Below are 15,224 nucleotides of genomic sequence, written 5' to 3' on the forward strand. Positions count from 1 at the left end.
AGAGAGAGAGGGAAGGAGTTCATCAGGATGAAACTGTGTATGCACTGTTTCCAAGACTATGAAACTTGATGAAACTGGCATTGGAGGCTAGAGAGTTTCATTTTATCTGACCATATCCAATCACATACCTTGCAATTAAATGGTATGCGCAGACTATGAAATCGTGAAATAAAATTGCATTGGGGGATTGATTTCATTCATCAACTCAAATTTCTTTTGGGGACATGTCACTCTTGGAAACCACGAGTTGAAACTCCCCACTAGGAATAGCCAAACCTATTCATCCTTTTAGTACTATAATTAGTGTAATGGCGTAATGTATTTCTATATATATATATAATGTATTGAATTTGTGGAAAAAGCTAGATGGCAACTCCATAAAGGGGGGAAAGAATGGGCATGCCAACTCTACTCAAATTCATTAGCGGCCAATAAAACCTTCTCATTGTCCCGATGGCTCCGGCCCCCGGATCTGCCCATCTCTCTCTCTCTCTCCTTTTCTCGATCAGTCGGTCTCATGTTGGCATCTGCCATGAATTACTGATGGATCAGCATCACCGTCCAACAACACCTTCCTCTGGCCAGGCGCTGGCTCCGGCGAGGTGGCTTTGACAGGCTGCCACTTCGTCCCCCCCAACAGGCAACAGCTTCTTCCAAACCGGAGGTGATCACCTTTCTAGTGTTGGATTGGATATTTCGATTAGGGCATTAGGCTTAACCACCCTCTGCTGCCGTGCAATTTTTTTTTGTTTATTGTTTCCACATGCATCGTTTCGCGATCAAAATATCCCGCTGATCTCATTTCCTTTCGTCTTCCCGTTGCTGCAGTTGTTGGTATAATAGATCCAGTACTGCTTTTGAAACCTCTCTTTTTGAAAAGCTGATCTTGAATACGCCGCGTCGTTTTCCTCGCCTTGTGACCGTAGATTGTCCGGAAACTGGAGTCTAAAGGCTATGCGAGTATCAATTCAACGATCCTATCTGAAGATCAATGCATGTTGCATTATAGTACACCATCCGTTTCAAATTACAGGTCGTTTTGGCTTTTCTATATGCATAGATATTATTATGTATCTAGACATAGAGTATATCTAATTGCATAACGAAGTCTATGAATCTAATAAAATCAAAACAACTGTAATTTGGGTGGATGAAGTATTAGATAATTTCGACTAGCTCTCAGATTCAGACGGTCCCAGTTCGCTCTAGATCCTTGAATTCTTTCCAAGCCCACTGGCCACTGTCATGTGCCATGTGAGCAAAAGGATGCTCCATTTTTACACCTAACTAACTCCGAGAGCAACCTAAGTACCTAACCATGCAGTACCACACAGGTTGGCCCAAGAGAGGCGACAGTCACACTGCAGTGACAATGTCCCCCAGCGACATGGCCGGGCGGTGGAGGGAGCTGCAAGGCAGCGACCACTGGGAGGGCCTGCTGGACCCACTGGACGCCGGCCTCCGGCGCTGCCTCATCGCCTACGGCGAGATGATCACGGCCACCTACGAGGCGTTCATCGGCGAGAGGCGGTCCCCGAACGCCGGGATGTGCCGGTACCGCCGCGCCGACCTGCTCCGACGCGTGGACGTGTCCCACCCGGGGTGGTACGCCGCCACGCGGTACATCTACGCCACGGCCAGCGCCGAGGTGCGCGGCGAGGCGCTGCTCAGCCCGCTCTGCCGCCATGGCCGCGCCAGGGAGTGCAACTGGATGGGGTACGTGGCCGTGGCCACCGACGAGGGCGCCGCCGCGCTCGGCCGCAGGGACATCGTCGTGGCGTGGCGCGGCACGCAGCGCGCGCTCGAGTGGGTGGCCGACCTCAAGCTCGCGCTCGCCTCCGCCGCGGGGATCCTCGGGCCCGAGGGCGCCGACGGCTCCGACCCGTCGGTGCACCGCGGGTACCTGTCGCTGTACACGTCGGCCGACGAGGGATCCAAGCTGAGCAAGAAGAGCGCCAGGATGCAGGTGTGTGCTCTGCTTCTTCCTTTCTCTCATGCAGTGTCCAGTCGGATCATCGCTCGTGTCGTGTGTAGTACGACTACAACTAGGATTGTTACATCTTGTTTGATTGTGGTTCATATCTGTTGATTTCAACAGGCTTTTTTCTTTTTCAAATAAAATTCCAACAGGCTATTAAGAAGGGCTTATAGTTTACTACACTTGATTTTTTTTTCAGTTCATTTCCACTTCCAAAAAAAATTCCCAGTGAAGATTAGCTTCCATTTGTAAGCAAAGCGGTGAAACATCTAGGTGATGAAGTTGGTCATAAGTATTACCTCGGCCTGAAAACATAATACCTTGTTGTCGCAACAACTCCCTTATATGCATTGGAAGTTATCTCAGAATGACAGGGTTTTGCTTGCCTTAAGAAGCCTGCATCCAGAAAAGGTGCGATCTAGCTTTCTAGTATCCTATAAGTTGTGCTTGCTGGATTGGTGTTGGTATTGGTTGCGTAATATGTTTTCTAGTTGAGTATGAAGTGTGATGCTTTGCCTTTAAGTAAAAAAGTTCATTGAGCAAGCGAACTGATGATAACATCAATCAAATACTACCTGAATGATAATGCATCAGGTGTCTAGGCAAAGCAATTTGATGACTGCGATTAATTCAAGAAATTATTGAAAAGAATTTGAGTAATTATTGGTAAATCATTGTTTTTATATATTGCAACTTGCTTTCTTCCATAAAATTCAACGTCAATTTGTGATTCTACGAAATGTATGACGTTCCTCTTAGATTACAGCCTACTAAAAATATCGATCTCGGGCATAGATTGCGGTGGTATTCTTGCTGGGATACGGGCTCTCAAAAAAGCCCTAAAATTTCAAATGCAATATGCCAACACTCGAAGATTCATATTTTCATAAGACCTGCAATCTTCACACGATGCGGTAATTTTGGTAGCGTCAGAGGTGAGCAGGGACGGTGATTTTGGTAGCGTCAGGGCCTCAGGTGTGTACTTGCCCAGTGCTCCACAGTACACATGATGCCGTGATTTTGGTAACGCCAGGGGTGAGCCTTGGCCGTCCAGTGATGATCCTTTTTCCAACCATGTACTGTAGCAATGCTCAACTACTCCTAGTCCTGGTCTCCTATGCAGTGGATCCTTGTCCTCTGCGAACACGTACTGTACAGAACCCGAAAAGTTTCAGACCGACAATATGCCCTCGATTAGTTGTACTTTGAGGTAGTGTCAACTGTCAAGGCAGGCATTGAAGCATGGCGTGTTAAGACGGATAGTGTGGTTGATAACACAGCGACAAGAGGAGAAGGACATTTGGTGGTTTTAGCTTGATGGAGATATAGCAGAAGAGAATGGTGACACTTGTGGTGAAGGATCGAAATTGAAGATGCGATGCTATCGACTCCTTTTATTTTCAGAGAGTAGATTCTATAGACTGTTGAGTTCTTGAGGAATAGGCAGATAGGCGATGCATGTCGAATTGTCGATCTTACAGGAGACTGTAGCGGGTGCCCAAAGGAAGGGGCTAGATTAGCACTTGTACTATGATTAAAAATGTTTAAAGCGATGGATGATTGTGAAAGGTTGCAGCGGAGGTCAGTTAAGAGATGGAAGCTGCAATGGATGTACACCATGTGATAGTTATCTGGATAATTTTGTGTGTTTGCTACTCCGTGAACATCGTGAATCAGATTTACTCTATAAGTAATTATCGGGTTCATCAGAGTATCAGACTAGATTAAAATCGGATGTTACTCATCTCCTAGCTTCCATTTTTTTTCTGAATATACTCAGCAAGTTATTGTTCGAGCAGGTATTGACAGAGATCGCAAGGCTGATGGACAAATACAAGGACGAGGAGACGAGCATCACCGTCGTCGGCCACAGCCTGGGCGCGACCCTGGCCACGCTCAACGCCGCCGACATCGTCGCCAACGCCTGCAACAAGTCCTCGGGCTTCGACGACGGCCGCCGCGCCCCGGTCACCGCCGTGGTGTTCGGCAGCCCACGCACGGGGGACCGCGCCTTCCGGGACGTCTTCCACCGCCTCCGGGGCCTCCGGATGCTCCGCGTCCGGAACAAGCCCGACCGCATCCCGCACTACCCGCCCGTGGGCTACGCCGATGTGGGCGTCGAGCTGCTCATCGACACGCGCCGGTCGCCGTTCCTCAAGCCCCACGGCAACGAGTCGCAGTCGCACGACCTCGAGGTCCACCTGCACGGCGTCGCCGGGTGGCAGGGCGACGGCGGCGGGTTCGAGCTGGTGGTGGAGCGGGACGTCGCGCTGGTGAACAAGTTCGACGACTGCCTCGCCGACGAGTACCCCGTGCCCGTGGGCTGGAAGGTGCACCACAACAAGAACATGGTGAAGGGGCCCGACGGGAGGTGGGTCTTGGAGGACCATGAACCTGACTACGGCGACGAGGAGGACATTAACTTGTAGGGCAACAGAAACAGCAATGATCTGGACGTCGTCGTCCAGTCCCGCCACGCCATGCCATTGCCAGCCGATCGTGTTTGGTGTTGCGTGCTACACATCTTATCATGAAATTTTCTACATAAGGGCCTTGAAAGAAGTTTTTTCATACAGTTCTGATAAATAAACATGGCGCGTTCACATGACTGAGACTCGATTAATACACATTGTGAAGCCATGTAAACACAAGCAGGGGGTCAAAGTAAGACATGATTTATATCAAGGGCCATAAACTTCCTCGCAAAAAAAAATATGGAACATAAGCTAAGACTCTGATTCTAGTTGGCGACAAGAAAATCTTTGGAGGGATCTCCCCTTTTCTAAGGGAAATGGTAGGGTTATTGTTGGTGGAGGACGGACCCGAAGTGGACTCCGTCACAACAGTCGTAAAGTAGTGCTCCGGAGGGGTCGGACGAAGCCAACTATGTAAATGTCTATCCTAACTTCCTTCTCGTGGGCCGAAGTTGAAACAAACTAAGAACAATAAATGTAGAACAGTAAAGAACAATAATTGCAAACAGCTTTCACTAACTTCGGACCAGCCGTCCCATCAGTTACAGTGGATCCACTACTTATAGAGAGATCAACCGCCACAAAGTACAATTACAATTTACCGTTACCCAACGGCTAGATTCCAAGAATATTCTAGGTACAACAGGAAATACAGCCTTCGTACGGACTCCTCCAACTAACCCCTCGTACAGCCCCTCTGTTCCACATGGCGTACCGTGTGGCCTTCAACGCATGCTTGACTTCGGAGGTCGAGGGACCCTTTGTTGAGCATCCCCGATTTTCCTTCTAAAGATAAGCCATCTTGACGATGAGACGAAACATCAGCCCTTCATGGGTCCCGAAGGCCGACCCTCCACTTGTTTTGTTTCGAAGACTCTTTCGTACGACTAAGGTTAATGCCGCCGCCTTCCTCTCCCCTACACTCAGAGTTCGCCACAAAGCAAACAAGCAGATAAGTTTAACATCAAAAAGGGCTTCTCCTTCCGAAGGGGGCTTCTCGTGAGCGAGGGCCATCTTCTCCCTTGATGGACCCAACTTACAATCCTAAAAATAATGGTACAACTATCCTTTGGAACTCCTCGAGGTTGGCCCATGCATAATTTTACTTTTGTGCCTTTTGTTCATTATACTTTCCTTATTTGAAATCATTCATTAATATTTTGCTCCATGGTTTTTATAACTTTTTACCCTTGTTACTGTTTCTCTTCCGCCCAGCCTATAAATACCCCCCTGCAGGCCATGGGCCATTTACTTTTACCGCTATCGCTTTCATTGCTGGAGATCCGAAGCCCCTTCGCTGACTTTGGTATTTTTCTTACGACTTCGCCTTTGGATTCTTTACTTGAGTTCTTTGTTGCATGCAATGGCTCCAAAACGCAAGCACCCTTCAGGTGATGATGGTGATGAGGTGATGCCAAAAACTGTTGTTTTTGGCTGAAGCTGTCTCCATCCTCACGACATCAATCTACTTAAGCAAAACAAGATGGTCATTGCTGGCCAGGCACTTGACTCCAAGGTCATTCTGAAGCCCAACAACAATGAGGTTGTCATCTTTCGCAATCTCCTTTATGCCGGCCTTCGTTTCCAATTGGATCCCGTTGTCGTAGATATACTTCGACTATATGATATCTACCTTCATCAGTTAACACCCTACGCTCTTGTTCATCTATCGACGTACATGTGTATTTGCAAGACCACAAAAATCACACCTTCGACCACCGGCTTTGCTAATGTTCATAAGGTGCATCATCAGCCGAAGTATCTTTTGGAGAAAAGTGCTAACACAGTGGTCGAGAAGCAAGCTCAATTTGGATGCCTTAACTTCCTCAGAGTCTTGAAACCCATGGCTGCATATCGCAACAAGTGGCCTAACGACTGGCATCAGCATTGGCTCTATCACGAAGTGGATGCCGAAGAGAATGGTGAGCCCAATCGCCTCATCACTAAAAAAAAATCGAGGCTCTACGCGAAGATTACAAGATTGCCCTTCCCGCATGTGCCGAGGATGATGCCTTCCTTTCCATGCTTCGTCTCTTTGCCCGCAAGTACAGCACTCGCGATATTGTCGAGGAGTACTGTATGCTTGGAGTGTGGCCCGACCATGGTGGCTGGTCTATTCCTGACTCTAACAAGAATGATACTGAAGGGCCCATCCCTTGCCCGCATTGGATGAAATACTTTGAGTTTACCAAAGAAAGTAAGATTTTATGCTTGCCCTCATTAATATTAATTTTGCTTCATATTTCCTCTTCGTTTACCTAATTTTTCTTGTGCTTCGTTTTACAGAGATCAATCCCATCAAGGTTGAGGATCGTGGCGATTTTATTCTTGGTGCTGAGTCTCCTTTGGAGTATGAAGAAGTACAAAGAAGACTTAGTGGTTCCCGAGGGAATCGTGTCTTTTCATTCTTTGGTGTCGAGGCTCCTGTTCACAAGGCATCCAAGAAAAATATTTTGCATTTGGAGCAAAAGGCTTTGAAGAAGGCGGCGAAGGCTGCCGCTGTGAAAGGCACTGGCGAGACCAAGACTGTCTCGTCCTTGGCTCAGGAGAAACTTGGGGCGACGCAACGACTCAAACGTACGAAGCGGGGCCATTGTCATGGTTCTAAAGCTGCTCGCGCCCCCAAGAAGGCCCGCACTGAGGAACCTATTCGCGAAGTTGAGGGAGCGGGTTGTTCATGCTCCCCCTTTCTCAGCGACACTGCCATTCCAGTCAACCCCTTCATCAAGCTCTTCCTGATAGCCCTCCTCATGACAAGGCTTCATCTCCTCAAGGATCGCTTATGGTTTCTGTTAGCCCCTTCGAACCTGAGAGCGATGAATGGGAAAATCAATGTTGATTCATCTGCTGCTGAACAAATTCCTTCTAAGACTGTGGATCTTAGCCCCCGTCGTGATAAGGAAGATTCTAATTCTTCTTCGGATTCATCCTCATCATCCTCTTCGTCTGACACCTAGCATTCAACCACCCCCTCGGCCGCGACATCTTTGGATGATGGCTCCAGCGATGAAGATGCTGACAGCAGCGGCTACATGGTTACCTGGAGGATCCCAAATTTGGTGTTGATCATATTAGAGCCCCTAAGGATGGTGCTCTTATTAGTGGTAAAATTGTTGATTTTCTTTCTCTTCAAAGTGGGGGCCATGAACATCATTTTCTCTCTGAAGCTGGTGACAAGTTATGCTTTCCACACGAGGAGGAGAGGTTTGGCAACCTTGATCTTGACACCATGGTGGAAGATTGTGGTGATCTTGCTCTTAAGAGCTTCGTTGCCGCCCGATGTGTTTCACACAAGCTTCATCAAAAAGAAATTGAAGCCCCTTCATCTTCCGAACTTGCTGCTCTTCAGGCCCAGGTTACTGAATTGGAACACCAATTGGCCTCGGAAAAAGAACGCAACGAGCAGCTAGATGCCGATAAGGCGAAGGATGACGAGCATGTCGCTAAAGCTCGAGACAGCGCCAAGGCCCTCGGAATTGAGCTTGACTGCACCGCTTCCTCATGTAACTCCATGAAGAAGGACATAGAAACACTAATGAGGGACGTGTCTGAAAAAACACAACTCTATGCGAGACTCAGAAGGAGCTCTCCCGCTATTGCGCCTGCCACATCAAGGGTGCCAAGGGCCTTCGTGATGATGTTGTTTGTGCCCTCGAGTTGTACAACTTGTCTCCTCCTTCGTTTAGCATCGGTTCTTGCTCTGTCGTGCAATTCTATGACTGGGTTAGCGTCTGCTTTGATCTGTTGTGCAAAAGCAGCAAAATGTCCGGCGAACTTAGTGCTATTGTTGGAGTTCGGGGCCTCGCATATTCTATGTATTGTTTGTTCCCTTCGGATCGCCCTTCTTCAGAGAAAACGTTGAGTAAAAATGATGTTTGGATTCTTGGTAAGGCTTCGCATGTGTGGCCCTTGGACCCTGAACTTGCTCCTGAGCAATTGCCTACTCTTCCAAAAAAACATTTTGAAGAACTTCATGCTTAATTTTTTGAAGATGAGGAGTGGTTAGCTGACTCATGATGAATCTAAACGTCTCTATGATCAGGTTTTTTCCTAAGACTATCTTCACGCTCTTTCTTTGTATCATTTTTCCATGCTATTTATAAATTTTTGTTACTCCAGATTTTGTGTTTTGGGCAGTTGAGGAGCCGCCTTCAGGCTGACATCTTTGCTCGCCTTGCCGCGAAGCGTGCTGAATGCGCTGGTGCTTCTTCATATAAAGGACCAGGACCAGGCGACAACTGGATTCAGCCGTCCTTGGAGCTTTGTTACAAGGCTGTTCTTCCCGAAGGCCCCTCAAGTGATGTGGCTACCGTCGTCCAGCCTTCTTTATCTGCTGCTCAGGATGCACCTTCATCTGATGCTCCAAAGGATTCAACCGCTGCAAACACTTATACAACCTCGACCACTCCTCCTGCTGCGCCAGCTACCCCTGTAGAGGAATCCCCGAAGCTCCCCAAGGTTGATTCGCCGTATGCCCCTCCTAATATCAACCCAAGCAATGACGCTGAAGTTGTTGATGCAGAGCCCAGTCCGGAGGTGTAAAAAATATAAGATATATTTATCCCAAGTCAAAAAAAATAACTTTGATCAAGTTTATATAAAAATATATTAACATATGCCATACCAAATAAATGTGTCATTATAAATATTTTATTGTAGAATTCTAATAAACTAATTTATTGTTGATATATTTTTCTATAAATTTAGTTAATTTAAAGAAATTAAATTAGAATAAAATTAAAATATGGAAATACCCTATCACCTCTCCTTGGCTACGTGGCATAGCCTCATTTCTGGCACTACTAAGGCTAGTGTATGGTCTCGTGGCACAGTTTTCAAAAGTGCCATGTCATTTATGTATATTTGAGTTCATAAGATCTTCTAATGAAAATTTTCATTTCACAATTTCATAGCAAGACACGGGATTGGACGCGGTAAGATGAAATGAAACTCTATAGCCACAATGCAAGTTTCAACGGGTTTCATAGTCTTGAAAACCGTGCGTGCACAATTTCATCCTGATGAAATTCCTTTCCTCTCTCTCTTCATAACTAACTTGCCATGTCATCACATATGCTGATGTGTCGTCGTATTTAATGGGCATGAAACCTCTATGAAACTTAGACCGGGATTAGCCTAACCTAGTGTGCCGCCAGCCTACTTTCTCTATCCACTTTGAACCCACCCACCATTGCTAATCTTCAAAACTGAAGCTGATGGCAAGCCCTTGCCACCTTGCGAACCCATTGACTGATTAATTGAGCATTTATTAGCCTAGTTAAGCTTAACAAGCATTGTTCCTTTAGAAGAATCTAATGACGGCGGCATTGTTGCATCATACTGGTATGAACTTAATTTTGTGAAAATCAATAGCAAATGACTGCAAAAAAATAGGTCTGCTCAATTGATGCAGATTTGCATTGAAAGTATAATCATTTTCTTTTCTCTTTTCTCAGAATACAACAGCTCGCTCAGGAGGTCTAGATGTTCACTTGGCCGTGTGTTTGGGGCACTTTCCAAACCTTATATCACAAATGATCGTTGAGAATTATCGTAACCCCTATTCTTATTTTCTAGAGCAACTCCAACAGATTGATTTTTCCCTTTCTCCCCCTATAGGGGAATCCTCTTTCACAATTTTTGCATTTTGAAGATGATACTACAGCAGATCCCTCTCCCCTTTCCCCTTTCTATCCACCAAACATGCAGGGGCCACCTGTCATTGGCCAAAACAAATTTTCTTCCTTCTCCCTTCTCCATCTCACCTCTCCTCCCGTGGCAGCGCTCGGATGCGGGCAAGGTCGGCGCGCATGGAGCCGTGGGGCGGCGCCGGCTCGCGAGCAGGCGGCTGGGGCAGGGCGCAGCGCGGCGGGCGCCGACGGCGGCCTCGTGGGCGGCGGCCGGAGCAGGGCGCGCTTCGTGGACGGCGATCGGGGCAGGGCGCAGCGGCGACCCTACAGGCGACGATCGGGGCAGGACGCAGTGGTGGCCTCGTGAGCAGGCAGTCGGGCAGGGCACGACGAGCGCCAGCATCCTTGGTAGGGCGCATGGCGAGCGGCCGGGGAGGGATGGAGCGGCGGCGTGGTGAGTAGAGGAACGGGTGGATCGTGCAGCTCGGAGTGTTTGTGGGCTGGAGATCGTGTGGGTGAAAAGAAGGAAGGAAAGGGAGATGGAAAGGGAGAGGAGTGATTCCCTTTTAGAAAGGGGAGAGGGAGGAAGATAAAGGGTATTGAGAAAAAAGAAAGGGGAAAGTGGAATGGAAATGGCATATGTTGAAGCACGTTTTTTCTCTCTTAATTTTCTTTATGGCTGAAAATTGGAAAGGGGGAAGAGAATGTGTTGGAGTTGACATCTCTCCCCATTTCCCACGAAAGGCTGAAGTCCCTCCTGCGCAGAGAATCTAGCACATTTCACTGAAAGCGACTCCGCTCATGCCGTTTTGCTCAGGGGACTAACAAACTGACAACTGAAAAGGCTGTCAATTTCATCAGCACCCACACACACACTTTCAGAGGGCATGTGCTTCATAGCCGTGCCACATCTGTGTTAACCTCCTCCCGCGGATAGAAACAAGATAGAAAGACCGGTCGAAGGGCTAGAGTCCACGAGCTACCAATCTCAAGGACATCAAATCTGTTTCACGCATTCATGCCCTTCTGGCCGGTTTCTCACGTTGTTCTTGCAGGGCCCAGCGGTTTCATGTACGCACAACGCTTGGGGTCTTTTCATGCGAGCGACATGCCTGGAAGTTCTTAGCGCTGAACATCGTACTGGTTAAACAAAAAGGAGGTGAAAACGAGGTGACCGGTACTGCTGTTCAATGCACAGGAAGACAGGAGTGTTCAGAACAAGGAAGATGTGGTGTGGCATTGCCACAGCAGGTACGTTCAGGGTTTCACAGGAATGCTCGCTGTGTTTTTGTATGAACGGCACACACGCACGGTGTTGTTTCTGTTACCCTGTGGACTAGTGTCCTTGCAGAATCATTGGACGAGGACGACGGCTATCCATGCCTCAATTTATGAGGTGTGGAGCTCCACAAACGCTCAACAAGAAATACCCTGCTGCACACTAGATGGCTGCTCACTCCACAGAGTAACTCGTCACACACCACAAACTTAGTGAAAGGCGGCCGGGCGTCTCACTCTCACACACCGGCTCCATTCGTTCGTTTAAGAAACCTCTACGTGAACTCCTCTCTTCTATCCATCAGCTCCCCTCTCCCTGCTTCTGCTCCTGCAGAGTTCAGACATTTGGCGCTCAGACCATGAGGCTGACGGGGGACCGTTCGCTGGCGGTGGCAGCGCTGGCGGCGCGCTGGTCTCTCTGGGTCCTGGCCGTCCTCTGGAGCGGCGGCTCACCGGCGCTGGGCTGCTACACGCGCATCTTCAGCTTCGGCGACTCGCTGACGGACACGGGCAACTACGTCCACCTGACGGCGAAGAGCCACAGCCCCTACGGCGCGCCGCCGTACGGTAGGACGTTCTTCGGCCGCCCCACCGGCCGCGCCAGCGACGGGCGCCTCGTCATCGACTTCATCGGTGAGCACTGCACACTGCCCGCGTTTTGTTGGTCTGAGCATTTTCCTAGCTGCCGGCGTGAGGCGTCTCCTCTCTGTTCGGCATGTATGCATTCCTCGTGTGTTTCCATTCGCGCCTATACTCTGAACTAGTGTGCAGCGTGCAACCATTCGTTTCTCTGCATCGAACACCCATTCTCCGTTCAAAAGATGCGTCAGTGTCGACCCCGAATTGGCATCCTGTTGTTCTTCAGTAGAGCAACATGATGGGCGACCTTTACGAATTGCCGAAATGCCCACAGGTTCCTACTTTCTAATAGAAGAAAGAAAACGGATGTCTGAACTCATTGCTGCCGCGCTCAAATGGACATAGTCAATGTCTTCTTTTTGGGGCAAATGAGCACAACTGTTAGAACGCCATACAGGTAACGCATGCGCTGCCGCGCTGGGTGCATGACTTGATGCAGAGGCGGGGAAAAGGTGTGTCTGTCAAAGGAGCGTTCTTCCGTGACAGAGTTTTTACGGTTTACAGTCCAAGTTATGCATGTCCTGTGTGGATGTCTCGGTAATGCCTAAAGCCTAATGAAAAAGTAGATAGAAAATTTAGAGGTAAGCATGACCTTGATTTGATTCTCCATCTAATCTAATATTTACGAACCAGAACCCCAGAACAACACGGTTTTGTCCGAGTGCCAATTCAGTTTGCTTTTCTTTTTCTTTTCAAATATGTTCAGTTTGCTTTTCTGGGGCGCGAGTGTGGCGCTTATTGCACCTTGCGCGAGTGAGACAGTCCTGGAGTACTCTCCAGGTACAAGAGTTGAAGGAGTACGTGTGCTCTTGCCGTCTTGCGTGGCTAGTACAGCTGCGCGCTTTGAATTGGGATTACCGGCATCCATGGTCCCTCAAACTAAAACTACTGCTTGCGTTTATGAGAGTCGATTTATGCACAATGAGTCCAGGGGGTTAGTCTCCTCGTGGCCTAAAGAGGCAACAGCAAGTAGCCAGGCACCAGTTCTTCCTACACAGGAGTAGGAAAGGAGAGAGAAAAAATTGCTCGGTGTCGAGATCAGCTAGCCCCTGTACGTACGTGCTCTGCCATGAAAACCATCGCAAACTTGCGAGCCATTGCAATTGCATTGACCCCTGCTTTTCTCTACACTACACATTCCCAAAATGGCAGCAGCACGGCTCCAGGTGAACGGAAGGCTAGTACAGTAGTTTCCCTGGCTTTATTGCTCCTTTCTAATAGTTCGCGCCGCGCGCGTTTCGAAGCGCATAGTAATCACCGAAAGCGAAGACGATTTTAGTACCGTGCAAACCAAGCCATGATTCTCTATGTTCTTTATTCTACTACCAACGCACACTGTAGCTAACTAATAACTGGATGCTATGTTGCCTGGTGCCGCCGCGGTGCAGCGGAGGAGTTCGGGCTGTCGAACGTGACGGCGATCCAGACGGGAACGGCGCCGGCGGACTTCCGGCACGGCGCCAACTTCGCCATCATCTCGGCCACCGCCAACAACGGCACCTTCTTCGCGGGCAACGGCATGAACATCAACCCCTTCTCGCTGGACACGCAGATGTTCTGGTTCCGGACCCACCTCCGCCAGCTCGTGCAGGCGGCGGCGCAGAACAACGGCAGCGGCGGCGCCGTCAGCACGAGCGCGCTGCTGGGCGGCGCGCTGGTGGCGCTGGGCGAGATCGGCGGTAACGACTACAACCTGGCCTTCTCGGGGGGCGTGCCGCGGGACAACGTGCGTAAGTTCGTCCCTGCCGTGGTGGACAAGCTGGCGGCGGCCGTCGAGGAGCTCATCGCCATGGGCGCGCGCGCGTTCGTGGTGCCCGGGAACCTGCCCTTCGGCTGTGCGCCGCTCTACCTGCAGCGGTTCGGCGCCAGCGCCAGGCAATGGGACTTGGACGCCAAGACGGGGTGCCTGGCATGGTTCAACCGCTTCGCCGAGTACCACAACCAGGTGCTCACGGCGCGGCTGGACAAGCTCCGGCGCCGCCACCCGGACGTCACCATCGTCTACGCGGACTGGTACGGCGCCATGATGAGCATCTTCCAGGACCCCGGGAAGCTAGGTACGTGCCAGGCCCCCTGCATCATAATGGTAGATGTAGATGACTAGCGGCACGGACGTGTGCGCCGCCGTGCAGGCCCGTGCCGACGACGCCCACGGCGCGGTCTGCGCTTTTGGCCCTGTTCTCTGCGACGGCGACGGCGCACCAATCCGAGAGACAGTCAGACAGACACCTCTTGTCGGATTTGCTTGGGTAGGCCCCTGTTAAGTTGGAAGCACTGTCAGGCAAGGCAAGCACAAAGTTAGGCAGTTATGGCTAAAAGGTTATGCGCCTATACGTCCCGGCGGCCCCAGTTGTGGCCACCAGCAGCAGCAGCGTCCAGCTAGCTGCGCGAGCCAACAAATTAGAGGACTCAGGAGCGTCTAGGTGCCGCCATGGCCGGGGTTCACGTGCAACTAGTAGGTCATCGCGGCGACCAGCTGGCAACTCCGTAACGTCTGACTAATTCATGGTTTTGGGCCTGGCACAGATCTTAACTGGGCTGTAATCCATGTAATAGCAGCCCAGAGGAGGGAGGACAACCAACTAAAGCTCTCGCCTTTAAGGCCCACCAAAACGGTTACGAGCCCAACAATATGTAGTAGAAACCAGAAAGCAGAGCGCGTTACTGACAGGCCATCTTGACTGATGTTGTGACTGCTGATGTTGAATGCCAGCAGGGTTCACAAACGCCCTGGGGAGTTGCTGCGGGAACCAGACGGTGGCGTGCGGCAAGCCCGGATGCCGCGTCTGCGACGACCCGTCCACGTACGGGTCCTGGGACGGCACGCACCCGACGGAGGCGGTGTACAAGGTGATCGCCGACGGGGTGCTGCACGGGCCGTACGCATCCCCGGTCGCTCTCGTCGATACCTGCTGAAAATCAAATCTGCCTCTGCTTGGATGGTCTGCTGATCCTTACAAGATTCATTCGTATGACAAGCTGTAGAATGGTAACACATCAGGATTACGTGTGTAGTCGTTGCAATGACGTTATAAACAACGTTGTCTCAGCCTCTCAGGGTATAGTGAAGGTTGACAGATTTCACTAGACATGGAAAGAAGTAGTACAGTGAGAATTGGATTTGCAGTACAAGAATTGATGTGATCTGTGACCATTTGAGTCTGTAATCTGTACTGTGTTTTGGAGGCATCATGCCAATACAAACGTTAACCCAGAAGGCAGCAA

At 49.7% G+C, this 15,224-nt stretch overlaps 2 protein-coding genes across 3 annotated transcripts; both read left to right on the plus strand.

Moving 5' to 3' along the window:
• The first annotated feature begins 1,228 nt into the window (after positions 1 to 1,228).
• Positions 1,229 to 4,629, plus strand: LOC101763944 (phospholipase A1-II 2). Its single transcript, XM_004969271.3, has 2 exons — positions 1,229 to 1,966; positions 3,778 to 4,629. Exons 1-2 carry the CDS (start codon positions 1,319 to 1,321, stop codon positions 4,405 to 4,407), a joined length of 1,278 nt encoding a protein of 425 aa, XP_004969328.1. The 5' UTR covers positions 1,229 to 1,318; the 3' UTR covers positions 4,408 to 4,629.
• A 6,860-nt stretch (positions 4,630 to 11,489) lies between these two features.
• LOC101764354 (GDSL esterase/lipase At1g28600) lies at positions 11,490 to 15,213 on the plus strand. 2 transcript variants are annotated; one of them, XM_004969272.3, is made up of 3 exons: positions 11,490 to 11,993; positions 13,388 to 14,056; positions 14,713 to 15,213. In XM_004969272.3, the coding sequence occupies exons 1-3, from the start codon at positions 11,720 to 11,722 to the stop codon at positions 14,913 to 14,915; spliced, it is 1,146 nt and encodes a 381-aa protein (XP_004969329.1). In that variant the 5' UTR covers positions 11,490 to 11,719; the 3' UTR covers positions 14,916 to 15,213. The 2 variants fall into 2 exon arrangements, with proteins under 2 accessions (XP_004969329.1, XP_004969330.1); XM_004969273.3 differs by having other exon boundaries at positions 11,495 to 11,993; positions 14,716 to 15,213.
• Positions 15,214 to 15,224: the final 11 nt, after the last annotated feature.

This window comes from Setaria italica, chromosome V (assembly GCF_000263155.2).
Source record: "Setaria italica strain Yugu1 chromosome V, Setaria_italica_v2.0, whole genome shotgun sequence".
Taxonomy (NCBI): domain Eukaryota; kingdom Viridiplantae; phylum Streptophyta; class Magnoliopsida; order Poales; family Poaceae; genus Setaria; species Setaria italica.

Coding starts and splice junctions, on each gene's coding strand:
- LOC101763944 (XM_004969271.3), top strand. CDS start 1,319: ATGCAGTACCACACAGGTTGGCCCAAGAGAGGCGACAGTCACACTGCA. Junction 1,967..3,777: donor AGAAGAGCGCCAGGATGCAG/GTGTGTGCTCTG, acceptor TTGTTCGAGCAG/GTATTGACAGAGATCGCAAG.
- LOC101764354 (XM_004969272.3), top strand. CDS start 11,720: ATGAGGCTGACGGGGGACCGTTCGCTGGCGGTGGCAGCGCTGGCGGCG. Junction 11,994..13,387: donor CCTCGTCATCGACTTCATCG/GTGAGCACTGCA, acceptor GCCGCGGTGCAG/CGGAGGAGTTCGGGCTGTCG. Junction 14,057..14,712: donor CCAGGACCCCGGGAAGCTAG/GTACGTGCCAGG, acceptor GTTGAATGCCAG/CAGGGTTCACAAACGCCCTG.